At 40.1% G+C, this 23,746-nt stretch overlaps 6 protein-coding genes across 10 annotated transcripts; 3 read left to right on the top strand and 3 right to left on the bottom strand.

Annotated features, from left to right (window-relative positions):
• The first annotated feature begins 112 nt into the window (after positions 1-112).
• LOC103974859 (uncharacterized) lies at positions 113-6,398 on the top strand. Of its 2 annotated transcripts, XM_009389852.3 has the most exons (14): positions 113-378; positions 820-896; positions 991-1,071; positions 3,071-3,199; positions 3,284-3,370; positions 3,467-3,520; positions 3,662-3,752; positions 3,831-3,901; positions 4,028-4,097; positions 4,538-4,590; positions 4,699-4,792; positions 5,157-5,254; positions 5,736-5,827; positions 6,098-6,398. In XM_009389852.3, exons 1-13 carry the CDS (start codon positions 177-179, stop codon positions 5,820-5,822), a joined length of 1,194 nt encoding a protein of 397 aa, XP_009388127.2. In that variant the 5' UTR covers positions 113-176; the 3' UTR covers positions 5,823-5,827; positions 6,098-6,398. The 2 variants fall into 2 exon arrangements, with proteins under 2 accessions (XP_009388127.2, XP_009388066.2); XM_009389791.3 differs by lacking the exon at positions 6,098-6,398 and having other exon boundaries at positions 114-378; positions 5,736-6,024.
• A 765-nt stretch (positions 6,399-7,163) lies between these two features.
• On the bottom strand, positions 7,164-9,866 carry LOC135610475 (multiprotein-bridging factor 1b-like). Its single transcript, XM_065105014.1, has 4 exons — positions 9,622-9,866; positions 9,461-9,544; positions 7,587-7,669; positions 7,164-7,507 (listed from the first exon to the last, which is right to left on the bottom strand). Exons 1-4 carry the CDS (start codon positions 9,761-9,763, stop codon positions 7,388-7,390), a joined length of 429 nt encoding a protein of 142 aa, XP_064961086.1. The 5' UTR covers positions 9,764-9,866; the 3' UTR covers positions 7,164-7,387.
• Positions 9,867-10,006: 140 nt separating this feature from the next.
• LOC103977582 (uncharacterized) lies at positions 10,007-12,174 on the bottom strand. 2 transcript variants are annotated; one of them, XM_065105013.1, is made up of 2 exons: positions 10,302-12,174; positions 10,007-10,219 (listed from the first exon to the last, which is right to left on the bottom strand). In XM_065105013.1, exons 1-2 carry the CDS (start codon positions 11,826-11,828, stop codon positions 10,217-10,219), a joined length of 1,530 nt encoding a protein of 509 aa, XP_064961085.1. In that variant the 5' UTR covers positions 11,829-12,174; the 3' UTR covers positions 10,007-10,216. The 2 variants fall into 2 exon arrangements, with proteins under 2 accessions (XP_064961085.1, XP_064961084.1); XM_065105012.1 differs by having other exon boundaries at positions 10,007-10,216.
• Positions 12,175-12,706: 532 nt separating this feature from the next.
• Positions 12,707-19,161, top strand: LOC103975105 (ubiquitin-conjugating enzyme E2 36). 2 transcript variants are annotated; one of them, XR_010486145.1, is made up of 9 exons: positions 12,707-12,838; positions 12,977-13,004; positions 13,136-13,222; positions 14,645-14,703; positions 16,664-16,705; positions 16,775-16,848; positions 17,720-17,817; positions 17,933-18,023; positions 18,524-19,161. XR_010486145.1 is itself a non-coding variant. In XM_009390048.3 (8 exons), exons 1-8 carry the CDS (start codon positions 12,803-12,805, stop codon positions 17,968-17,970), a joined length of 462 nt encoding a protein of 153 aa, XP_009388323.1. In that variant the 5' UTR covers positions 12,707-12,802; the 3' UTR covers positions 17,971-18,396. The 2 variants fall into 2 exon arrangements, 1 of the variants encoding a protein (XP_009388323.1); XM_009390048.3 differs by lacking the exon at positions 18,524-19,161 and having other exon boundaries at positions 17,933-18,396.
• Positions 18,958-20,603, top strand: LOC135610474 (interactor of constitutive active ROPs 4-like). 2 transcript variants are annotated; one of them, XM_065105011.1, is made up of 3 exons: positions 18,958-19,096; positions 19,239-19,489; positions 19,599-20,603. In XM_065105011.1, the coding sequence occupies exons 2-3, from the start codon at positions 19,307-19,309 to the stop codon at positions 20,358-20,360; spliced, it is 945 nt and encodes a 314-aa protein (XP_064961083.1). In that variant the 5' UTR covers positions 18,958-19,096; positions 19,239-19,306; the 3' UTR covers positions 20,361-20,603. The 2 variants fall into 2 exon arrangements, with proteins under 2 accessions (XP_064961083.1, XP_064961082.1); XM_065105010.1 differs by having other exon boundaries at positions 18,992-19,130.
• Positions 20,604-20,659: 56 nt separating this feature from the next.
• Positions 20,660-23,580, bottom strand: LOC103975204 (ras-related protein RABA1f). The gene is made up of 2 exons (XM_009390128.3): positions 23,176-23,580; positions 20,660-21,332 (listed from the first exon to the last, which is right to left on the bottom strand). Exons 1-2 carry the CDS (start codon positions 23,391-23,393, stop codon positions 20,900-20,902), a joined length of 651 nt encoding a protein of 216 aa, XP_009388403.2. The 5' UTR covers positions 23,394-23,580; the 3' UTR covers positions 20,660-20,899.
• Positions 23,581-23,746: the final 166 nt, after the last annotated feature.

The raw sequence follows: 23,746 nt of genomic DNA, 5'->3' as shown, positions 1-23,746 counted from the left end.
TTCGATAGGCCTAACAACTCAAAAGAAAACAAAAAAGGGTCATTCCTAATTTATCGTGGGATCGACACCTAATAATAATAATAATAATGTTGACATCGTTCTTTCATTATGCTTTGTTGTCGATTTCAACCATCCATGTACCGATATCAACATTATAAGCCATTCTGTGGAATACCATGGCAGTAATTTTACTCTTCCAAGGATTTCTTTTCGGGGGGAAAACAAGGCGTCATAGCTCGATTCCCATCGGATCCGCTTCGGCCAGAGCTCACGGTTCTTTCCGGTGCCGGACGATGGAAACTGCCGCCGCTGACGCTGCCACCGATCTTCGTTCGGACTTTCTCCAAGTCCTGCGAAGCCGGAGGCGGAACCCCGATGGTATGCATCTTGTAGAACAGAGAGACTCTTGAGGGTTTATTGGCTCTCGGATGTTAATTACTGGTCGATTGTTTCCAAATCTTTTGCAACTACTATATATCTGTAGATGTTTGGCTTGGCTCAATAAAAAATCTTAATTAGCGGTTCATGAGAATTCCCCTAACTACGAGAAGTTAGTTTTATGAGATATGATTTATGGTACTTGTCCGGTGGAATCAAGATGATCTTATCAAGAAATAGGTTATAATTGGCAAGAGTTGGAAGAATTTAAATAAATATGTTTTTTTTCTTTTGCAAGCAGTAGAAATTGGATTTGGTCTCTCAAAGTTTTTACCAGCTAAGCAAGCTGGGAATTTTTTTTCTGTTGTCAGACATGATCTGTCTCAAATTTGGTGAGGATATATTGAGTCAGCGAATAATTGTTATATTATCTTTGTTCAGTTCCTCTCTGCGCTGAGCTTGGGAAACCAGTGAAGAATCCAGTGTATCAGTCGAGCATATTTCCAGGTTCCAAAGAGGTGACGAAACCAAAGGAAAAGGCGGGCTTTGATGTTATGCTTCTTATAGTAATTCTTGATTCATCTTGGTAATGCCATTGTTCCAATTTTACAGGTAATGGAAGCTTGTCCAAAGGAGAATGTTGAGAATTTCAAGGAGAGACTGATTGAGGAGAACATTTACCTGACAACAGAGGTAATCTTATAAGATATTGGTTCCTTACTCTTTTGAATTAGTTCTGTTTACTCGTTAGGCATCTTGTCAGTTGATACGATGTTGAACATAATGGCAAGTTAATAGGCATGTGGCATGTCATTGACCCCGTGATGCTTTGCCAACCAAAGGCAATCATGTTAATCTCTTTAAATGTGCATCTTTCCTCTCTTTCAAGGTATGGGTTATGAAGATGACAAACCAAATGGTTGTTTTCCAGTTCATAAAACAAACTGAAGTATTACAGTTTGGATCTATTTATGATATTGTTTATGTTGTAACTTAATTTGAAAGAAAAAAAATTATATAAATTTTTTTGTAATATTTATTAGTGAATTTCCTAACCTTTTTTGTGTGATGTTATCAAGAGCTTGCAGTAGCATAGATTATATACAAAGTAAAAGCACTTCAATTAGGATTCTTATTTTGGTTTTCAAGTGTGAACAGAACATAAAATTACTATGTCCAGGACATACAATTACTATGTTTCATCTACAATACAATTATCTATAACTATGGTTCACATTTTGGTTTGATTTTGAGATAGAAACCAAGCTAAACTTTTAAGTATTATTCTTTTAAAAAAAATAAATAAATCATTTTCCCAACTTATGGCTAGATTGATCCAAACTACCTCCTAGACCAAAGAGTGTTATAAGCAAGGTATGCAATTTTGTACCGTACCGGAGTTTCGACGTTCGCTCGGTACGGTACGAAACTGTATACCGAGCGGTATGCCGTTCGGTATACCGCTCAGTATATATATATATATATATATATATATATATATATATATATATATATATATATATATATATATATATATATATATATATATATAGTATTATAAAGGCGACGTCGCCTTTTCCTTCTCCCACGCGGGCGACGTCGTCTCGTTTATATATATATATATATATATATTTTTTTTTTTATATAAATATTCTTTATATATAAGGCGACGTTTTCGACGACGCGGCGTCGCCTGTTATAAAATATTTATATATATTAATATATATATAATTTTTTATATTTGTTTTCGTTTCGTCCGGTAACGGGTGGTCTGTGTACCGGTAAGCTAACGGACCGGTACATACCGCCCGTACCTGACGGTACGATTTGAAATTGCATATATTGGTTATAAGCTTACTTGGATTGTGAATCTCCATTTTTCTACCTGATTGGTAGAGAACAAAAGTGCTTTAGTTATGAAAATATAAGATTTTTATCAGGTCTATCCTGCAGGTCCTATAGGCTGTGGAGAAGAGAAAAGAAGTCTTGTAAGTTGTAACTATTTGAAGTATGAAAAAGAATATAATTTTGTTCTCTTTTTAGACAACAGGCTTTCATGTATATAGTAAAATTACCATTTCTAAGTTTACATGGAACTCCTAATTCTACAGAAAATAGGAGTTTGAGCCAAACGAAAAAGTGCCAACTCTGCCACAACTTGTCTTTTCCAGGGGATTAAAGACATGTTAGGGCATTAGATATCTAATAAATTCAAAACGTAAAATGTCTGGTTACTTTGATAGATTATTTTAATTTTTTTCCACCACTAAAATATAAAATTCAATTGAAGCTAAGAAAAAATTATATTAGAGGTGAGCCTTTGCACTATAGTAAGGTAGCTGCTTTACAAGACAAATAGATTTTAGTCACGAAAATAACGTCTGTACTTGCAGATGTGAGTGTGCTCACACGAATTCTCAGCATACCTGACACTAGTGAGAGATCGTTGTACTTGATCACCTTTTTAGTGAAAGAAGATTGTGTTCATTTAGGACTTTACTTCACCCCATATCCTATCTTAGTGTTGGACTATATTATTTGTATAATGACTAATGCATGGATTTAGAATATGAATAGTCAGTACATCAGCAAACAAGATGTAAAGTGTATGGTTAAATGTAATGCGTGGTAATTTGCTACTACGCTAACTATATCTGAGACATCAGGAAAAGTTCAAAATTTTCTTCTACAGGAAGGTGAGCAAGGTCGTCTTCCTGTATTGATTCTGAGCTTGAAGGACACTATTCCACAAAGAAAGCCAGCTGTTGTGCTTTTACATAGCTCTTACAAGTGCAAGGAGTGGTTGCAGCCACTACTTGAGGTTATCTTTAGGACCTGAACAGAAGTCTAATTCATAGGAGGTAATCTTTATGTGTCCTTTTGTTTGATTATTTGTTTTTTCCAGGCTTATGCTTCAAGAGGATATGTAGCTGTTGCTATTGATTCTCGCTACCATGGTGAAAGGGCTAACAGCACAACAGCATACAAAGATGTAATAAAATATGAGAGTATTTTGTATTTCCCAAAGTCAAACTCCCTTGATATGGATATATTCATTTTATTGACTTCACTTGTATTTTTGTAATAGGCTCTGGTTTCATCATGGAAGAATGGTGATACAATGCCTTTCATATATGATACAGTAAGTTGTTCTTCATTTGCTATGTATATGTGTGTGTGCGGTGGAAGCAACAATAATTTACAATTAAAAATTCTATGACCAAATTAGTCAATGAAGATTATAACTTCTTATTATATATGTGGTCCTCAATGGATATGGCAGGTCTGGGACTTAATAAAATTGGCAGATTATCTGATACAAAGGAAGGACATTGATCCTTCTCGGATTGGGATTACTGGTGAATCACTTGGAGGTTAGTTATGATAGCAGATTGAGCTAACATTAGTAAAAAGTAAACAATTTTGGAGCTCATATAGTGTTGCTGATGTAGGAATGCATGCATGGTTTGCTGCAGCAGTTGATACGCGGTACTCTGTGGTTGTCCCTATAATTGGGGTTCAGGTGTGCAAATGAGATATAATATACTGCAGTTATATGTGGATTTTTACCATCCAAGTAGATAGATGGTTGGTATATAGGAGGTTTTTTCCACAGTTAATTAATTGATTCTCAATGTTATGGTAATAGGGGTTCAGATGGGCTTTAGATAATGACAAGTGGCAGGCTCGGGTTGACAGCATAAAACCTGTCTTCGAAGGTCAGCTTGCTAGTTATCAGTTTCATATATTTGACCACGGTTACATCTTATAGACTATGAGTATGGTTTCATCTTTTCCAATTACATTGTAGAAAACATTGCACTATGTGCAGTATTTGATGCTTCCTTGTGAAGTTCGTCTTACCCTTGATGTTTAAAATTAGAAATGGACGATGCCATAAGAATGGAACTACAGTATTATATAGCAGGTCTGCTGTCATTATATGTGATCATAATGCAAGTAATTCTTTATTCCATATGTACTGGAGCATAGCTATGTCTCTGAAAAGTGTTTCTTTAGCCCTGCAATTAGTATTTTTAATTATTTTTTACTTTTGTCACAACTGATGTTCCTGTCTGTATTGATGATGTTAACTCAATTCAATAAGCCTACTTTCACTTAATGATCTGGTTGTCTGATTTTGCTTAACCAATTGCAGAAGCATGTATTGATTTAGGCAAGAATACGATTGATAAAGAAGTAGTAAAGAAGGTTAGCTATGTTTTATTTTTTTAGCTTTAACATGGATTGACAGAAGCAAATCCAGGTTTTCATCTCATAGGTTTCAGTTCTTAAACATGCTTATGTTTCTTTGCCTAGGTGTGGGATAGAATCGCTCCAGGTTTATACTTGCAGTTTGATGCACCTTATACCATTCCTGTGATCGCACCACGTCCCTTGCTAATGTTAAATGGTATGTGTAGCTTTTCAACTACAACAAACAAACCTCTTTTCTGCTATCCTTGAAGTGCTGGATCTTGTTTCTTGAGATATGTTTGTTTACTTCACTATAGCTATTATATATATCTTATGCTTGAAAAATGAATGCTGCAAAAAGAGACTGTTCATGATAATATTGAAAATATCTTGTAAATAGTCTACTTTAACGGGGATTTGGAACTGAGTCTCTCGAGCATCAACAACTATAAGTAACCTATGTAGATGCAATTTTCATATATCTTTCTGTACCTATATCAACTAATGCCTGTTAGTTTTTGATACACGGACATTTGATTCTTATTGACTAATATAATATTCTGACTGTCTGGAACAAATAGGTGCTGAAGATCCTCGCTGCCCTGTTCCTGGTTTAAAAGAACCCCATGTGAAGGCAACTGAGCTTTACAAACAGGCAAACTGCCCAGAGAATCTCAAGGTAGACAAACTACAAATTAATGCTATCAATGGTGGATTTATTAAACTCATATTTAGCCAATAGAACTTGTGGGGATTTCCAGGAAATGATTATGTTTATTTTCTGGAATGCAGAAATTTAGTGCCTGGTCAAGTTTGGCCTTCAACACATGTATACCTTTTCATTTTGGTTAAAATTAGACCTTAAGGTGTCATGAGTTTGTGTCTAAAGCAATATCATTTAAATTATATCTGTAAGACTCATTTATCTCCTGTTGGATTTCTTCACCCTTTCATACCCCAAATTGTGCTTATAGTATGTAGATCCGATATCACCTTGGGATTATCCAATCTGCTGCATTACCCCACTTTTGCTTCAAGCAATTCATATTCAATTTCAAACATGAATAGGATTTACAGAAGGAAAGAGCCAAATCCAATATACTTTGTCGTTATAGTCCTAATGCTGGCAAAATATTCACAGTTATATTTTATTTGAACAGTTTATAGCAGAGGCCGGAATCGGGCACCAAATGACAGTTTCAATGGTGAAGGAAGCAAGTAGCTGGTTGGACAAGTTCCTCAAGTGATTAAGGTCATGCTTTCTGTCACTTAGGCAAAAGAGTTGAATCTTGCATGTTTTATAATCTAAATATGAACCCGTGGATTATCATAGACACAGTAATCCTCATCTACATATGTGGAATGATTGGGGTAATAAAATACTTGTAAGACGATAAACCTTTGGTATTTGCTTGAGATTGTAATGGAATCCTGTGTTTATGACCAGTATGTTACAATCTTTTCATCTGGTTGGCTCTTTTACCAGGACAGTCTCACGGTAACATATTCATTCATTCCACAGGAATCAGCTCAGATGTTGGGGTGAAAAGTTTCAGTTCATCTAAAGCTTCCAAAAGTTGAGTTTGGAGTAAACTTTCATTCCCAAGTACAGTGACAAAACCTCAAGACGGCTGGAAAATAGGAATTTTGTGTTGGTAGTGTTGTCCAACACTAGCCTTTTTGTTAGTTTCCTATTGGAATTTTGTGTTCTGTCTGATTTGGTTGTGCTTGACAACGTTATTAAGACCACAAAGAACTTGAGTTTTTAGCATAATAGCTCGAGAATTGAGATAGTTAAATTTCACTAAAATAGTTCTTTTTCAGCTGGAGTTCTGATCTTTCAAATTAGGTATGTGCTTGATATCGATATGAAAACCATTAGGAACTTTTTGTTTAGTATATATTTTGTGTTCCAATTATTCTGGATCAGACTGTATAAATCTCTGCCATGGTTGGGATTCTTCCTTATTCTATACCCTGTAAATTATCCAAAACTTGATTTTCTGTTGGATTTTTGTATCCCGTCAAATTATATAGTGCCTTTGATGAAATTAGTCAACACTGCTTGGATAAAACAGAGGGGATGCAATTTGACCATAAACATCTATTTTACATACATCATAAGAGAAAAATGTAATTAGTGCAAAAATTTTAGGACAGATTTTATTGAATTTTGTGAGGTGCTGTCATTGCATATTCAGCATTTCTGTGTTACAAATAGAACTTACACTGCTACAAAAATTTGATTCCAAGGAAAAGGCATTCTACTAATACATCATTTATTCTCCCATATATATAAACAGAAACACAGACTTCTTCAGGATTGCTTCTTAATTCTCCTATTTTTCTCCAAACAATGTTTAGTTTTCTGGCAAATTTTAGCATCAAATACTGGATCAATTTTTTCTTTCTTTTTCTGGGTACACTAAACCAATTATTGGATTAAAGATCAATCTGGATATAAGATTCTCAACAGAAAGTAAGATTCTGGGAAGATTTAAGATTTTGGAATCCCAAATGCTTGTCCAGAACATGGATATATACATATATATATATCTTCCACTGATACCAAACGAAAGAAACAGGGGTAGGAAGAAAAGATGGCCACAGCAAATAGTTTTATACTCAAACATGGGATCTCAAACTGATATCAAGTCACAGACAAAGCAACCACATAGAAAGAGTTAAACATGCCCTTATTATTACTAGAGAAATATGCATGGTGCCAAACCACAATCATGCGGAGCAGAGCCAGACCCTGCATACGAAATCTCCTTATCATAGTCGTTTTAGTACGGCGGTGTGGTGCTCCCTACTTTTTACCTCGAAGCTTCACCCCAAGCACCCTTTCCAGTTTGGTAATTATCTGTTGATTTGGAATGGCCTTCCCTGACTCGTATTCTTGAATCACTTGGGGCTTCTCATTGATTTGCTGTGAGATATTATGGGTGAGCTTAGATGTAATATGCAAGGAACTATTAGACCAAGAAGGCAACTGACAGAGACGATACCTGTGCAAGTTGAGCCTGGGTTAGCTTCTTGTCCAGCCGAGCTTGCATGAGATTTTTCTTCAGTTCAGACGGCACTCGACCATCTTGTTGATAAGGAGAAAACATACAGATGAGGAACAAGTGAGGGAAAGAAGAACATCTTACCATCATAATGAAAAATGTGGAACATCAACCAAACAACTCGTGCATATAATTCACTATAAATAGTATCAAATATGAAGATGGTCCAAATAGAAAATTCTGTCAAACATAATCTATTGAGACTACCTTCAATGTCGTTGATGGCATTAATTCTCAAACCTGATCTGTTAAGACTACCTACAATGTGCTGGTCCCCCAGCTGAATACTGGCAAACCTGATTTGCTAAGACTACCTTCAACTTTGCAACTAGGAGCCAGCTTTTTAGACTTCATTTTGCCTTTTTTTTTAAAAAATATTGAGGAAAGTCAATAATTATCACACACAAAATAAATTTCAATCTAGCAATATAAGCTAGGCCTTTCTCTACTTCACCAAAATGTCAAAAGATAAATATGGTTGCTAAAAAATGTTGGAGGTCCAAGGCCAGATAAAGTATTCAAGATTTTGTGTCAAACTTCTGTGTAGCCTTTAACTCTTAGTCAATACAGACCTCTATATCAAAGGGTTTCATCACCAACATGGTGTTACATGTAGGAGTTGGTCCCATCTTGGTGTCTCCTACTAAAGATAATTGCTTATTTTATGCTAAAAAGACCGTAAACATTTTGTCATGAGTTCTAATCATTGAGATAAGGCCTAAGAAACCAATTGTCATTTCTTGAATGCTTATGTAATGTTGCTAGGAGCAGAAAGTGGCAGGAGATAGTCGAACGACAACCAGCTTTTTGTTGCACGTCCTCAGATTGATAGACTTCACAAACAATAGTATGATTACCGAAAAGTTGTAATATGTAATTAAAGGATGTGATAACAAAACCATGTAATTCAAATATAAGGTATTTTTAAGGTGACAGACAAATATGATGCTTTATGTAAATTCGTAGATGTTAAAATCACAAAACTAGATGTGACAAACGACATGATTGTTCAATTTGTCACCAACGATAAAGATTTTGATTGGGTTATTATAAATCTCAAAGGCATAAGTTGTTAGAAAAGGGCCCAATCTATATTAACCCTAACATCTCTCACATGCAGGCCAAACTAGGCTTGACATGTGAAAGTGACAAGTAGGTGGTACAAGCCAATTAGAGAAAATAACATTGTGCAAATATTAATTAAACACCAAGTATAATGGAGAGGGACACATACACTATTCAAATTCATGGTTATTCTGATACTGTGATAAAGACAATAATTCGATCATCAGTAATCCTAACAACTCAAGCAGTTCAAAAAAGGACAAAACATCTATATAAACTCTATCACCTAAATGATACTTTGATATATCCTACTAAAGCATCCAAATATTGTGAGGGATAATGGGCAGAGGCAGCAGCAGGGCCAAGGCTTTTGTTCTGAGGAGACACTATGCTGTAGCTAATGGTTTATTTCAACATTTCTTTATCGATGTTTCAGTGTTCTTCTGTATGTTATCAGCTAAACATGACAACCAAGTGCCTTGACGATGAGGGTGTTTGTTTATCTACTTATTTTGGCAGAGGAGATGGCAATTAGAAGGCGAAATTCCAAATGTGAAGAACATATGCCTAATAAATTTTGGTATTTTTGGACGACATTAAAGGAACCAACAAGATTCCAGCTACAGCAGACAAGATCCTAATCTTCTATATGAACAATCAAACATAAACGTAATAAAGAACATCAGATAACAAGCTGAAATCAACAGACCGAGATGAATATTAACAAATAGAAACATCGACGAACTCACGAGAAAGGTTCTCGGTCTCCTCATCCAGCTTCCTTGTATTCAGGGTCGTGCTGCTTGAAGCAGCCTTGTTCGTGCCAGCATTAGCTGCAAGGTAGAAACAAGTCAACGAAGCTCAATAAGCAGATCAAAGAATCAGATCGATCCCTCTCTCTCGTGCATACACTTCTTGACGGTCTCGATGTCGGCCCCGCTGCGGCGGGCGGCGTTGACGGCCTTCTCGTCCTTCTTGGCGGCGGCGGTGGGCGCCTTCTTGCGGAGCACAACGGGCTCCCAGTCCTGCGCGATCGGACCAGTCCCGGCCATCGACGTCGCCTCTCGGATCGAGGTTAGGGTTTCAAAGGCGAGATTTTTGCGACCAGCGGAGGAACGAGAGGTTGAGGGCGATGGTGGGTTGCGGGTGCTCCACGCGTTCATTTACCATGGCGTGCGGAGTTTACTGGGCTTGTCCTTTTTGAGGCCCAACTTGCACCCGGATCCGTTTGCAATCTCCGAATCGGGTCGGATCCTGGCCCAATATGAGTCCATACATTCTGCCCGTCTTCAGTGCATCATCTTCCTTCAATCTTGCTTGGGGGAACGATGCAGTCAGCTACACTGCAACTCAATTGAATCCAATGGCTGCTTGTCTCCAGTGCATCATCTTCATTGGATGACCCCAAGCAACTGTTAGAGAGAGAGAGAGAGAGAGAGCTGCAGGCCGAGGAATGAATTCGCATCTCATATTTCAGACTTTGGAGATGCAGGCCTTACAAGAACCTACTGAAACAGGAAAAGAGATCACAAATTACTTGCAAGTTGCTACAGATTTGCCGCAAATATTGCAAAGGAGAAGAATGAAAACCTCTGCAAAGCGCGCATGGCGACGCTGTGGCTTGGAAGGTTCGGCATTTGTTTTCTGCTCCAGATGAGTGAGAGCTTGTTTCCTAGGCTGTAAGCCAAGCCCCAAAAAGGACCATGGAGTTGGATTCTTCTTGGATGAGACCGAAGGCATGGTGTGGAGAAGCCAGGACTCTGATGGTGATTGAGGAGGCAGTAATGGCAGAGGAGACTGCAGGGGACTAACACTGTTCATGTCCGAGTCTTCTGCTGCAGGATGGTGAGCAACATCGGCATGCGTTTTCTTCAAATCTAGCCGGTTTCCATCTTCGATGTTGGTAGTGTTGCTTTCTTTGCCGGGAACTCCAAGAAAACCTCTCCCTTCGCGGAAAGGTGATGGAGGAGCTTCGTACCTGTATGGTGATACTGCTCCACCGATAGAATGCCGGGCTGTCGGCGAATCGCCCCGACGGTTGGGTTTGCTTGTTAGTTTGGCGCCTTCATCTTCTTCTTGACTCGAGTTTTTGATCTGTGGGCGATGGATTTCTCTTCTCCTCGGCGGAGGCAGATGACGGCCGCGATGCTTCATCCCGGGGAACGGATTGAAGAGGCAAAATGAGCTCTTCAGAGAGAACTTTGGAAGCAACCCGCAAGCTCCCGAAGGCGTTCGGCCATGGTTGTCGTAGTCATCATCGTCTTCTTCACCGTCGTCGTCAGTGCTATGCGAAGGCCTTCGATGGTGGAGGAGAGGAGACCTTCTTAGATTCTCGCTCACAAGCCTGTCGGTCGCCCTCGTTGGCTCTCGGGCTGGAGTAGCCGCTTTCCTGAAGGTGTACTGCGGCGAGCCCGACGCCAGCGCCTGGGCGGCGGGCAAGAACCTTGCCATCATGAAGTCCTGCACCTGCGGCTCTCTCGAGGCGTGGGTCGAAGGCTTGACGTGTTCGCGGAAACTACTGAGGCCGCTCACGCTGCAGTTCATGAGGAAGGATTCCGTCCTCGACAGCGCGTCCGGCGCGTCCGTGAATACGTCGCCGTCGTCGTCATCGTCGTCGTTGTTGTTTGTGTTGTTGGGCGCCTGAGTCGGCTGCTGCTGTGACCTATTGTCCGCCTTCATGTCCTCCTCCTTGGCCGCTTCAGGGGATGCTGCGGCGCCTTCACTGGGATTGAAGGCGGCGGATTTATGAATCCTGATACTACTGCCGAGCTTCGCGGGCGGCGCCGTGGCTTCCCGTGAAGAATGCAGCTCCTTGACCGTCGGTTGCCTGCCGCCACCACTCTTCGGCTGGCCGGGCGTCTGCTCCCAGACGAAGGGGACGACGCCGGGGTTGCACACAGGGCCGGACTTCAACTCCGACCTGTAGAAAGGGAGCGAGAATCTACGCGGCGGTGGCTTCCTGCCGCTCTCTCCACTCCCATAAGCGGGTGGAACCGAAGAAGAAGAAGAAGCCGCCGCCGCCGCCGCCGCTGCCGCCGCTTCAGCAGAGAGTCGCCGGACGGAGAGGAGCGGGGCGTCGAAGTCGAGCTTCTTGTCCTCCATCAAATTCTTCACCATCTTCGCGCATCGATCAGACTCCAAGATCCAATCTTTCTCCACCCAAACACACCCAGCAGTGTCGCAGTCGAAGAAAAAGCAGATCTTGAATCAAAGAAATCATTAAAATGAATCCGTGAACGAGTTCTTCAAAAGGATAGAAGGCGGAGAGGACGAGAGAAAGGATTCAAACTGTGAAATGCTTGGAATAGAATGTAGCGCGGTGGACTGAGACAACTTCTACTCCGGATTTGCGTGAGCGGACCTTAAATTAGATTGAGTGATTCATTAACTTTGATGGTAGATTTAGACCTGAAGATTTAGGTAGACGCCACGAATGACGCGGCCGTTGGCCTTCGACTGAAGCGTTGACATCGTGGGCTGAAAACAAAGAACGAGATCCTCGATTCACGCGATTGCTCGTTGTTGGAGCCGAAGGAGAGTTGACTGTATCGAGTCAACAGGAAAGAAAGCAGTGCGATCTGTGGGTCAGATGGAGGCTCACGTGTTCGTCATTAATTATCCGATCAACGTGACGTTGGACGTCGTCGCCGGGCACAGAAGTAGGCAGCGATGAAGGCGAGATCTGCCTTCGACTGTTGACTGCTGTGCAGATGACGGCAAATAATAAATAATATTAATAATAATAAATGATAACATAATATGAAGAACAATAACAAAGAATTTAGGTATTTTTTAGGGTTTTTTTAATTATAAGAAATTTTCATCGTATTAAAAGACGTATATATCTTTCGAAGAATTTTAATAAATATAAATTAAAACCTTTTCCTACGTCCCGCGGGCCCCCTTTCTTGGCTCACAGGGTATGGGTAAAACCTTGGGGCAATAGAACGCAAAACGCACATCATTTTGCTATTTTTGGGAGAATATAAGCGATTTAGTCGAATTTTTTATGGCTTCACATCGGCTTCTTCCTTCACCCCGTCGACTCATCTCTCCTCTTCCTGCCTCGTGGGATCCGACCATCGCGTGGAATGGCCAACAGCAATCTTCCTCGAAGGATCATCAAGGTAAAGTTCCTCGATCTTAACCCTTTCCGATCGTTGATCTCCCGTCTTCCCCTTCAGACCTCGAGGAGAGAGGGAATGTTCTTAGGGTTTCGTGTTTTGTTCTCTGATCTTGGCTTCTTGATTCTGTCATACGAACAGGAGACGCAGCGGCTTCTCAGCGAACCAGGTTTGTTTCGGCTCGTCTGTTCTGATCTCATGCTGGATTTCTCTGATGATGAGCTTGGGGTTGTGGATTGTCATCGGGGGAATGCTTGGCGTGTTATGGTTTTGGTTGACGCATTCTATTGTCTTCTGCAGCTCCGGGAATAAGTGCTTCCCCGTCGGAAGACAACATGCGCTACTTCAACGTGATGATTCTCGGGCCGTCCCAGTCTCCGTATGAAGGTAAAGTTGTGGATTGTGATCATTGGTCTGACTTGTTACTAAATTCATCTGTAGCGTGTGCTTACAGTTGCAAATAAGATTCTTCTGTTATAAATAGTTGGATCACTTCATCAATTCACTCTGCAAATTGCAAAACTACAGATCCTGGTAAACTTTCTTCAAGATGGCATCTGTATAGGATGAGTTTTCGCTCTTTGCGACGTCATTAATGTGAATTTTTCAGCACACTAGACCTAGATGCTTTATTTCTTTAATATCCTAATTAATCCCATACTTGAAGTGGAAGGTGGGTTGTGTTAGTAGACAAACTTGGTGTGGTTATGATAGCTCAGGGTTATGTATTTTGAGCTATGTGACTAGAGACCCAAGTGGGAAGGGGTTAGTTATACATGGTGAAAGAGTATATTTATAGAATATAATATCCTCTCGATATATTTAGTACACATATTATATAGTCCTTCCATATACAGTGTTCTAAAATGATGTACTGTTTTTAAAGGAAGATTAAGTTTATCTGTTAATTTTGAGAACATAATATGACAGTAGCAACATCGACAATGAATTCTTGTATACATTGATTTTGCAAATTTATGAGACAAGCAAAATTTACATATCAAAGAGCTCTAGAAAGACGAAAGAGGTGTAAGTTGAAAGTATGCCTTTACATTCTAGTTGCATCTATGTGAGTGATGATACTCCAAAGAACGATAATCCAATGAAAATGATCTGCATATTCTATGGTAGATCTATAAGTCAGAAGCACTTACTGATCTGATACCATTTGAACAGAAAAAAACTTGCACAGGGAACCATCTACACTAATTTTAACAATGAACATGTTGCAACAGTTATGAATATGTCATCCAAACAAGCAACTGTTATCAAAAACTTAAATCTGAATATCATTATCCATGAAACATTGTGTCTATTTATAAATATAAAAAGCAAGTTTTAGTTTTAGATATATTTGGTCAACTCCCATCACAAATTAAGGCTCGACCACTGACATCGCAGTAGATTCAACACAGATAATTAAATATATCTAGATTTAATGTTGTAATCCTCAATCTTGGTGTAAGCCTGTTAGTTATAGATCTCTACAAACTAGTCTTGTGTTCTTTACGAGCTTCTTTGTGTACATTTTTTTTATTAAATCTTGAAGTGTCTTTTGAAACTTGGACTGAAATTGAACTAGAGCATATTCTTCAATGAGGCTTTTGAAGTAAAATAACCAATTAGTTATATTCAAAATCGGTTTCAGGAACATTTACTGCGTTCAATGTTCATTTTATTTTAAGTATGTTCTACGTATTTATCAAAAGGTATTGATTCAAGTTTCTAGTAACATTTTGTTCTTCCAATATATATACTTATATGAAGTATTTTCTCCCCTTCATGTCTGACTTTGACCTTGTTTATTAGGAGGAGTATTCAAGCTTGAGTTGTTTTTACCCGAAGAATATCCAATGGCTGCCCCAAAGGTATGATGATATGACTACGTATACATCTTGATTGTATTGTTTAGAGCCATTATTGTGGATGTGTTTAAGTCAAACACATAAAATTGGTGTTCAACAGAGTTGTGCATTTTGAAGATTTATCTTATTTCAGTTCCTGTTTATATTTAGGGTTGGCTAGACCTATTTGTTTGATGGTTCTCCATGCTGATGAGATAAGGTTGACATCATCATGAGCATAGGCACTCAGGCATAACAGTTCACTGTTAGGAGTTATGAACACTGTTAGGTGGACTTTGTTAAATTGTAAGAAACTTACGAACGGTGGGTACACTGTTAGGAGTTATGACATAACAGTATACTGTAAGGTAGATAATAGGAACATCTAGCTTCGCTCACTCGGTATATATTTTTAAATAAATAAAAAAAAGAGTGTACCCAAGTTGCCACCAATTCGGGGTCTAGGGAGGGTCAATGTATGTGGCCTTATCTTTAAATATTTTAAAGATACTGTTTTCATGACTTGAACCCTAGGCTCCTAGGTTGCAAAGGAGCAACATTACCGTTGTACCAAGTGTCTCTTCGCTCGCCTCGAGTGTTTTGGCATGTTCTGGCGTCTAGCGCTTTTGAAAACACTAGCATGATATTCAAAACCATCACAATGACATTAATCGGGTCTGATCTCATTTTGTGAGAATTATTATATCAATGTATCTGTTAAATTTTACTTTCCTCAGTCATGTAATATAGTTTCAATGCCAAACAATGAAATAGTTCAACCTTAAAACATACATATTCCAAAAACAAATAGCTGTTCATGCTTGTACTTTTGCTGTATCATTGGCTGTTGCATTTGAATTTTTAAAAATACCAACGACAACAAAAGGAAGGTGCCAACTATTTGGGGTCATCTGGCTGTATTAAGCTTTCCCTTCCACTGAACCCTGTTAAGTGCAATATCATTCTCTCTCTTTTTCTTACATCACTCAATTTTCCCATATTGTTACACATTCATGCTTCCCCTCTTTTCCCAAAGCAGATGAACTTTCTTTCCATTAAGATTTCCTAACTAAATCTTCTGAACTGCTCTAAAATGATTTACTTAATTTTGATACGTGAACCTTAAAAATCTTTATTTCTGACATCGAAACAACTGCGTAGGGGCTACAGGTAGAGACATTAACTGAATCCCAGACAAGCATGTGACTATTTTTGAACATGCAAGTATGCTTGTCAATCTAAATGAAGAAACATTGAAAGACAAACTTTTCCTTGTGCATCTGTGTATTGAAAGACAAGTTATATCATGTCATTTGGCTTTGTAAAATGGCAGGAAAATTTCATATCTGCCTTTTTATTTTGTGGCAATTCTTTTAAATTTGTAAATTTACTCTCTCTCCTTCCTTAATACATAGTATTAGTATTACCTTATAGGAAAAATGTTTGAATCTCAAAGCTAATTTTAATGATTAATTCTAAATTTCCAGAGACATGAAATTTGATTTTTTTTATTTGTTTGTTTTGTCTTGTTTTGTTGTGCATCTGGAATCTCTGATGATATCCAACTAGCTACGATTATTTTTGTGATGAACTTCGCTTGATGCCTTTGTATTGTGTTGGTAATATTTTAGGACAATAACGTAGCACGAGATGATAGCCTTTGTCAACTCTTGCATTAATGGCTGATATCAAGCAACATTGTCAATTTTTGATTCATTTTTATTTTTATCTTGAATTTGCACTTTCTGATTCATCATCTGAAGTTGCAACATCCATACTTCAATGTTATATTTTCTTTAGTTATCCATTGTAATATCTATTGGCATTCAAGCCTTTATTTCTCATACTGGGCATCAGAACACGAGCATTACCAAGAGTATTTGATTGGTCTAATCTTTCCATGACCTTTGAGTTTCTCTTTCTTTTAATCATGATGTGCATGCTGAGTCAGCTACCCTTGCTGTTTTAATTGTCTGTGAAACAGGTCCGCTTCCTCACCAAAATTTATCATCCTAATATTGACAAGGTTAGCAGATCATTCATTCTTGTTCTTTCGCAGTCACTGTGATTTCACTTAATTACTAGCTTTTTGCAGCTTGGAAGAATATGCCTAGACATTCTAAAAGACAAGTGGAGTCCAGCTCTCCAAATTAGAACAGTACTTCTCAGGTGACCATCGTTTTCTTGGCTGTTTCATTTACCCTGTGGAATAACCAGAAACTTAATTCTCAGTTTTTTGTGAGTACAATCCTGTAATGCATTTGCTTGCATTGTACCCCTGAAATACGTGCTCCATAATTTTTTTTTTACTTTTTGCATGTGTTACTGCTCAGGTTATTTCTTAAAGTATATAGCTGATCAAAGACAAACATAAATGCTTGCTCTCACAACTCTGCATTTCCTTTATCATGTGTTCTGGGGTTGATCTTCTACGAGGCATTTATCTCATACTTTCCATCTGTTTCCCATAAATTGGGTTGAGAGGTTGAGACAAGTAAGTTGAAGGGCAGAGGAGTTTCTAGGGATGAGGAGTGTGGTAATCAGTAAACTTCCACAGTGAAAGCATGGGTTTGATTGTCATCAAATTAGTCCATGGTACAGTAAGTAGCTGCAGAGAGCTTATAACACCAGAGCCATGCATGCAAAAAGGCGGTAGTTTGAGGGGCATACATGCATTTGTGACTATAGTTCTTGTTTCTCCTTGATGACTCTCTGTCTCACATATGCTGATGATAAAACTACTTAATGCTATTTGAACAATTATTAACGAGCATGTAATGAAGCCCGTCTTATGTGTAACTGCAAAAACTTCCCCTACCTGTTGCCATTCCTAGGATGAGTACATTATTGCGTACCACATGCATCTGATCCTTTACTTTTGGACATAGGATCCCTATATGGATCATCATGATTATACTTCATTAAATTATACTGATTTTTCAAGAGCTTGTACTTAATTTAGCTGTTGGCTTCTTGAGTTTGTAAAGTTTCTCAATTTCTTGAATCTAAATCTAATATCAATTGGTTTTATTTTCTCTAGTATTCAAGCTCTTCTCAGTGCCCCAAATCCAGATGATCCACTTTCAGACAACATTGCAAAGCATTGGAAGACAAACGAAGCAGAAGCAGTGGAAACAGGTAAGCATGATGATGATTATTATTATTATTATTTGAAGAAGCAGCTTGATGCTTATTTCTGCATTAATATTTGCTGATTATATTTCTTTTCATGGAATTTTATTGGACATTGCAGCCAAGGAATGGACCCGTCTATATGCTTCTGGGGCATGAAATGGACAACACCATCCATTTCATGACAGCTACAGTGGAGTTTTAACAAAAAGGTGCTGGTTGCTTTTGACAAATGAAACCGTGATCTTGGATGCATAACTAAAAGCTTTAGATATTTCAATTTCCTCTGTTATCCTATATGGTGTATATTGCTCTGAGGCTACCTCATCCAGTTTGTAAGAGGACTCTGAAGTTTGCAAACTAATAAGAACCAAGAAGCAAATTCTTGCTTCGCCTGTGTGGGACTGCAGAAATACCATAGAAGGTGTTTTGAAGTCTTAAAGCACACAACAGATTAACAGTTTATATGCTTGCCAGTCATCTGCAATTATGCAGATCCAAGAATTGTTCCTATGAGCAAATGAATACTCGTTAGATTTCCAAATTATATACTGTAGCGTTTTAAGTAAAGCTTTTTTACCTCAAGGCTGCAGATTCTTTCTGGCAGAACATATATGATCTGGCATTGCAGGCGTTCTTTTTTCAACTTTGCAGTTACTCTTAGTTGTGTTATTATCTTGATGCACTTAGCATTCTCATTGGGCCTCTTCAGTATTTGTTTTGCTCACAGCAACTTCCAGGCTAATCTATGGTGGGCATTCAGTTTCATCAGAGTTAGCAATTGTGCCCAAGCATCTCCGAGAAGTAGGTTGCGTCAGTGCTACACTGTATTTGCTTGTTTGATGGAGGCTTACGGAAGAACAATGAACTACAATGGAGCATGGGGATCAAAGATAACCCAGTTTGTGCCCTGTGGTTCCTACAAATCAACCCCTGGTTGCATTTTTTGCGCTTTAGCTGCCATCGCCAAACTCAGCTTGTAACAGATGTTGTTCTGCTAGTGCTGTTATCAGCACTCCCACCCGGCCTTGTGCACGTTGGAGCAGCTTGGGCTGCTCCATCGAGGCCACTGCAAGGATGGTTGTGAGCTGCTCTTCTTATTGATTGGATCATATTATTAGTGAACAATGGGAGATCAAATGCTCAGGATGAGCTACAGCTCAGCTGTGTTAATGAAAGGGAACCTGCTGTGATGATGCCGCAGATGCTGGTACTGGTAGGGCCACCTTCTTCCTGAGAAGCCAATAAAATCGAATCAAAGAAGGTGATGAAGAAAGGGAAGCGAGTGAGTCGTGTTCTGTTTGACTGTTGAACTGAGAGTAATGCTGAATCCGTCCTCAAGTTCTTTTATTAGTTTGATTGCTTGTTGCGACGTAATGCGCAATGATGACACATCCTTAACAATGAATGGCTCTTGAAATGTGCAGGCTTTGTGATTAGAGATGATATTTCCAAGTGCCTGCCTTGAGGATGCAGCAGGTACTGCCATTTGTCGATGCAGGTGTTGAAAAGTCAAATACTGTGTTGCGTGTGTTATACGAGCCGCGGGAAGTGTTTTGATGGCGGGCAGAGCGTCGGTGTTCCTCAGCGGCTGTCACCGCTCGACCTGAAGACCACAGGCCGACAGCGTGCACCGCCATGTCGCCCCGAAGTGTCCCCCCGTGCTGCGTTGCAAGTGGTAATCAATGGCCTTCTTCTTCTTGCTCGCCATCAAATCATTTCACGCTCGTGATCTCGGCGCCTGTGATCTGACGCAACGCCATGGTCGGTGTCTTCAATGCATTAAGAGGAAGAAAGGCACGATGGTGGCCGACAAGAAGACCAGGCTGAGCACAGCCAGGGAGGAGCTCAATGAAGAGAAACCTCAACGGGAGAACAAGTCGATGGATGCCTTTGAAGTAGTATCGAGGGAAGAGGAGAAAATGACAGCCATTGAGAGAAGAAACGATGATGAGGACGACGCGGCGGTCGCTGCAGAGGAAGAGGAAAAGGAGAGCAAAGCAGTGGCGGTGCTTCCTGTGAGCCCGGTGGTAGACCACCTAAAGGTCAAGCTGTTGGAGAAGGAGAAGGAAGCGGAGATTCTCGTGGTAGAGAATGCGATCTTGAAGACGAACGCCGAGGCGGAGGCGAAGAAGATGGCGGGCGCAGCACGGGCAAAGGAAGCGGAGCTCATGGCGAAGCTGGAGTCGACGGAGGAGCTCAAAGCGAGCAGAGCCAAAGCGGACCGGCTGGCGGAGCAGCTGGAGGCGGCGGAGGGGGCGAAGGCGGCGCTGGAGGCGGAGATGAGGCGGCTGAGGGCGCAGACGGAGCAGTGGCGGAAGGCGGCGGAGGCGGGCGCCGCGGCGCTGGACGCGGAGGGGAGAAGCTGCGGGTCGATGGACAAGCGCCTCGAGGCCTGGCACGTCGGTTGGGGGTCGCCACTGATGGCAGGGGACATGGACGACGACGGTGCTGGCGGGGCGGCGTGCGGCGGGATAATGAAGGGAGGCGGAGTTTGGACGGTGGTAGACATTTGGAAGAAGAAGAAGAAGGGGGGACAGCAGCAATGAAGCACGAGAGGGAAGAGTAGGGAGTGACTGCATGGCTCATCATCACGCCGCCTTTTGCGTTCGTCTTCATGTTGGTTGCAAATTTCTGCGTTTAAGTGTGTTCTGTTTTATTACCCTCTCCTTTTGGACACTTCAAAACTACAATGATCCAAATACGATCAACAATATGTATTTGGATCGTCTTCTCATTTAGGCGATCTGTGAGTCACAAAAAAGACTGAACAAAACATATGATGCTTCCAATATCAAATCATAGCATTATCTGTCAAACATCTAATAAAAAATGCAACAAAGATGAGTTGAACAAACCTACTAGCAATACATGATCTATCAAACAAAATGGTCTTCAGTTCTACAATAAGGACAATGCAAATTTTAAACATCTTAGACCACATTTAAAACCTTAAACAAAAACACAAATTCGCAGCAAGAACCATCTCGTTTAGTGTCATGCTCGACAACTTGTCCGTGTAGTCAGTAAGCGTGTGATAAACTGCTGTTTTGGTATGTCGGGATAACAGTTGTCTCACCTCTTAAACCTAAGATGAGCAGCAACCAGCTTTCTTAACAGCGGATACATCATCCTTGGTGCCGACATTGATCGTCTGACCCTTCGGCAAATCTGCTGGATCATCACCAGCTTCAAGCGACTTCCTGCTCACCACGCGATATATCTGGGTCAGCACTTCAGTAAAGGCATTTTCCACATTCATTGATTCCAGAGCAGATGTCTCCATGAAGAACGCGTTCTCCTTCTCAGAAAAATCCTTTGCATCCTCAGTATTAACAGCCCTAAGATGTCGCAGATCTGCCTTGTTTCCCACTAGCATGATCACAATATTGGAATCAGTGTGATCTCTGAGTTCCTTCAACCATCTCTCTATGTTCTCAAATGTCACATGACGTGTGATATCATAGACAACTAGCGCACCAACTGCTCCCCGATAATATGCACTTGTGATCGCTCGGTATCTAATTTAATGTAACATAGGAGGAGTTAGTAGTCAGTATATGGTATACACCATAGGCCACTATAACAGATATAGTCCAACGAAAATTTTGTGCTCAACACATCTAACATAAATGCACATAATAATGTTTTCTTACCAAGTGGTGCTGCAAACTTGAGAGCAATACAATTTGCAAAGATATCAAACTGCATGTACGAAAGATTCTCATTTTCACTATTAAATATAGCCAAAGCTAAGAAACCTTTCACAATTCTAACACCAGGGAAGACAAAGGAGAGGATTTCACCAAGAGAATAAGACATATGTCATAGTTAACTGATTAAAATGAAATTATTCACTGAGAAAAATGGAATATTTCCGTGGATAATCAAACATGAAGGCATGAACTCTTTGTAAATTGGGAATACATAAAAGATCAATTTGTCGACCAAGAGAATACATCAACTATACAAGTGTTTCAAGCACTGCTAGAAGAAAAAGGAATTGTACTAAAAAGCTAATAAATAAAACAATGAAGTTAAGGAAATTTTCTAATTTAGAAAATATATAATCCTCTATATACTTTTCCTCACAAAACAGAAGCTCATGCACTGGGACACCTCTTCTTTACCTCTGTATATGCCTTCACAAAAGATGAAGCAAACAAGGTAAACAAGAGATCTTATCTTTCTATTAGAAAAATGGAAGAAAAGAACACCTATATGAAAAAAATTTGCTTTTTTTTTTTGTCTATTGATGTTCCCTACAAATATATTAAGTGGATTCCAACAAATTCTTTAACATCCCCTCTAAGAAGACTTAACTGCCATCTTCCAAGTGAAGGATCTCAAGCAATAATGCTTCACCGTGCTGACCATACATGGGCCATTATAGCATCGAGCTTATAGAGTGCAGGATGATTGGCTAGATTGTGAAAATGGAAGTCTGGATCTAGAGATGATGACCTAACATATAAGAATTCGCTGGTGATGCACAAATTGAGGATTTTAGGGAAGTAAAAGCTCAGCTTTCTTGCCCTATCTGATGCATCGATATGGCAATTGGCCTGTTGCTCTGCATTGGGTAAATGGAGAGAGGTTTACGGTGAGTGTTAAACTCACAGCCAACATCCACATACGGTTTGTTTCACTTTTCAGGATTTCTTGAAGAGGTAAAATGAAATGAAGTATATCTATTGTAGGTATGACAGTGTGAAGATCAAGGGGTTCTTACACAATGTTTTCAGAGCATGCACAACTTAGGTATAACACAGTGAAAATCTAGGGTTCCACCTTAGCTACCGAAACGAGTGTTGTGATTCTTCCTAAGATAAGAACAAGTGATCTAGATGAGTTCGGTTCTAGGGTTCCACCTTAGCTACATGATCAGGAACCAGGTATTGAAACTCTAAATTCCTTTCAGGCACAAAATATACACTGATGAAATAGAAAGTTGTCCACAAGGTAATGCTATCTACCTCTCTACAATATTGCCATGAGTCATAATCATAATACATCCGACCTTAATACTAAGTTTTCTTTCGTGCTTTGAATTTTTCCCCGACGACTACACAGATATTACCATTGAAAAGAAATAAAGCCCAAAAAAAAATCAAGAAATCTGACGCGAAAGGCAGAGCGCCGTTCATATCAAGGAAAAGAAGAGATTTTGGACAAGATCTGATGCACAAAACCCTAATTTTCATACAACAGAATAACCAGAGGTTACAACCGGAACCACGTCCCACGCCGGATCTGAAACCTAAGCACCCAAGGCCGATGAACAGAGAAGGCAAAGAAAGATATGGAGAGATCGGATCCAAGTAACAACAGATAAATCGTAGCAGGGAGGTCAAGAATCCGAACCTCTCTTGGCCAGCGGTATCCCAAATCTGGGCCTTGATAACCTTGTCCTCCACGCGAATGCTTCGGGTGGCGAACTCGACGCCGATGGTGGACTTGGACTCGAGGCTGAACTCGTCCCGGGTGAACCGCGAGAGCAGGTTCGATTTTCCGACGCCGGAGTCCCCGATCAGCACAACCTTGAAAAGGTAGTCGTAATCATCGTCCGCCCTGTACGCCATCCCGCCACCACTACCACCGTCGCCGGCCGCAGCAGCAGCACCACCACCGCTTCCAGCGCCTTCCGCCGGAAATCAGATCCCGCAAACCCTTCTACCGCCCTTTTCCTTCTCTTTGGGCGAGGAGCTGCGACTCGTCGTCGCCGCCGTCGTCGCTAGGGTTCTTGCCGTCGAGTCCGGTCGAGGTCAAAAGCTTATCGGTATATTTGTATATATATCCCTGAACAGATCATTTTGCCTTCCGCAGTATATATTTGCAAATACAACCCGCTCTAAAGATTATATTACATAAAGTTATATTTGCAATACATAAGTGACGTGTGATAACATTTTCATATGTACCCCTAAAATATTTG

Source organism: Musa acuminata, chromosome BXJ2-4 (assembly GCF_036884655.1).
Source record: "Musa acuminata AAA Group cultivar baxijiao chromosome BXJ2-4, Cavendish_Baxijiao_AAA, whole genome shotgun sequence".
Taxonomy (NCBI): domain Eukaryota; kingdom Viridiplantae; phylum Streptophyta; class Magnoliopsida; order Zingiberales; family Musaceae; genus Musa; species Musa acuminata.
The sequence above is the reverse complement of the archived record's forward strand: the minus strand, read 5'-3'. Positions and strand labels throughout refer to the sequence as shown.

Excerpts from the sequence above, each read along its gene's own strand:
- LOC135610474 (XM_065105011.1), top strand. The coding sequence starts at position 19,307 with ATGCAGGTGTTGAAAAGTCAAATACTGTGTTGCGTGTGTTATACGAGC. Across the intron at positions 19,490-19,598 it reads CCCGTGCTGCGTTGCAAGTG|AGGAAGAAAGGCACGATGGT; the intron begins GTAATCAATGGC and ends CAATGCATTAAG.
- LOC103977582 (XM_065105012.1), bottom strand. The coding sequence starts at position 11,828 with ATGGTGAAGAATTTGATGGAGGACAAGAAGCTCGACTTCGACGCCCCG. Across the intron at positions 10,217-10,301 it reads GCCATGCGCGCTTTGCAGAG|GTTCTTGTAAGGCCTGCATC; the intron begins GTTTTCATTCTT and ends CTGTTTCAGTAG.
- LOC135610475 (XM_065105014.1), bottom strand. The coding sequence starts at position 9,763 with ATGGCCGGGACTGGTCCGATCGCGCAGGACTGGGAGCCCGTTGTGCTC. Across the intron at positions 9,545-9,621 it reads CATCGAGACCGTCAAGAAGT|CTAATGCTGGCACGAACAAG; the intron begins GTATGCACGAGA and ends TCTACCTTGCAG. Across the intron at positions 7,670-9,460 it reads GGAGACCGAGAACCTTTCTC|ATGGTCGAGTGCCGTCTGAA; the intron begins GTGAGTTCGTCG and ends CTTATCAACAAG.
- LOC103975204 (XM_009390128.3), bottom strand. The coding sequence starts at position 23,393 with ATGGCGTACAGGGCGGACGATGATTACGACTACCTTTTCAAGGTTGTG. Across the intron at positions 21,333-23,175 it reads GATACCGCTGGCCAAGAGAG|ATACCGAGCGATCACAAGTG; the intron begins GTTCGGATTCTT and ends ACATTAAATTAG.
- LOC103975105 (XM_009390048.3), top strand. The coding sequence starts at position 12,803 with ATGGCCAACAGCAATCTTCCTCGAAGGATCATCAAG. Across the intron at positions 13,223-14,644 it reads GTCCCAGTCTCCGTATGAAG|GAGGAGTATTCAAGCTTGAG; the intron begins GTAAAGTTGTGG and ends CTTGTTTATTAG. Across the intron at positions 14,704-16,663 it reads ATCCAATGGCTGCCCCAAAG|GTCCGCTTCCTCACCAAAAT; the intron begins GTATGATGATAT and ends TCTGTGAAACAG.
- LOC103974859 (XM_009389852.3), top strand. The coding sequence starts at position 177 with ATGGCAGTAATTTTACTCTTCCAAGGATTTCTTTTCGGGGGGAAAACA. Across the intron at positions 3,200-3,283 it reads GGTTGCAGCCACTACTTGAG|GCTTATGCTTCAAGAGGATA; the intron begins GTTATCTTTAGG and ends TGTTTTTTCCAG. Across the intron at positions 5,255-5,735 it reads ACTGCCCAGAGAATCTCAAG|TTTATAGCAGAGGCCGGAAT; the intron begins GTAGACAAACTA and ends TTATTTGAACAG.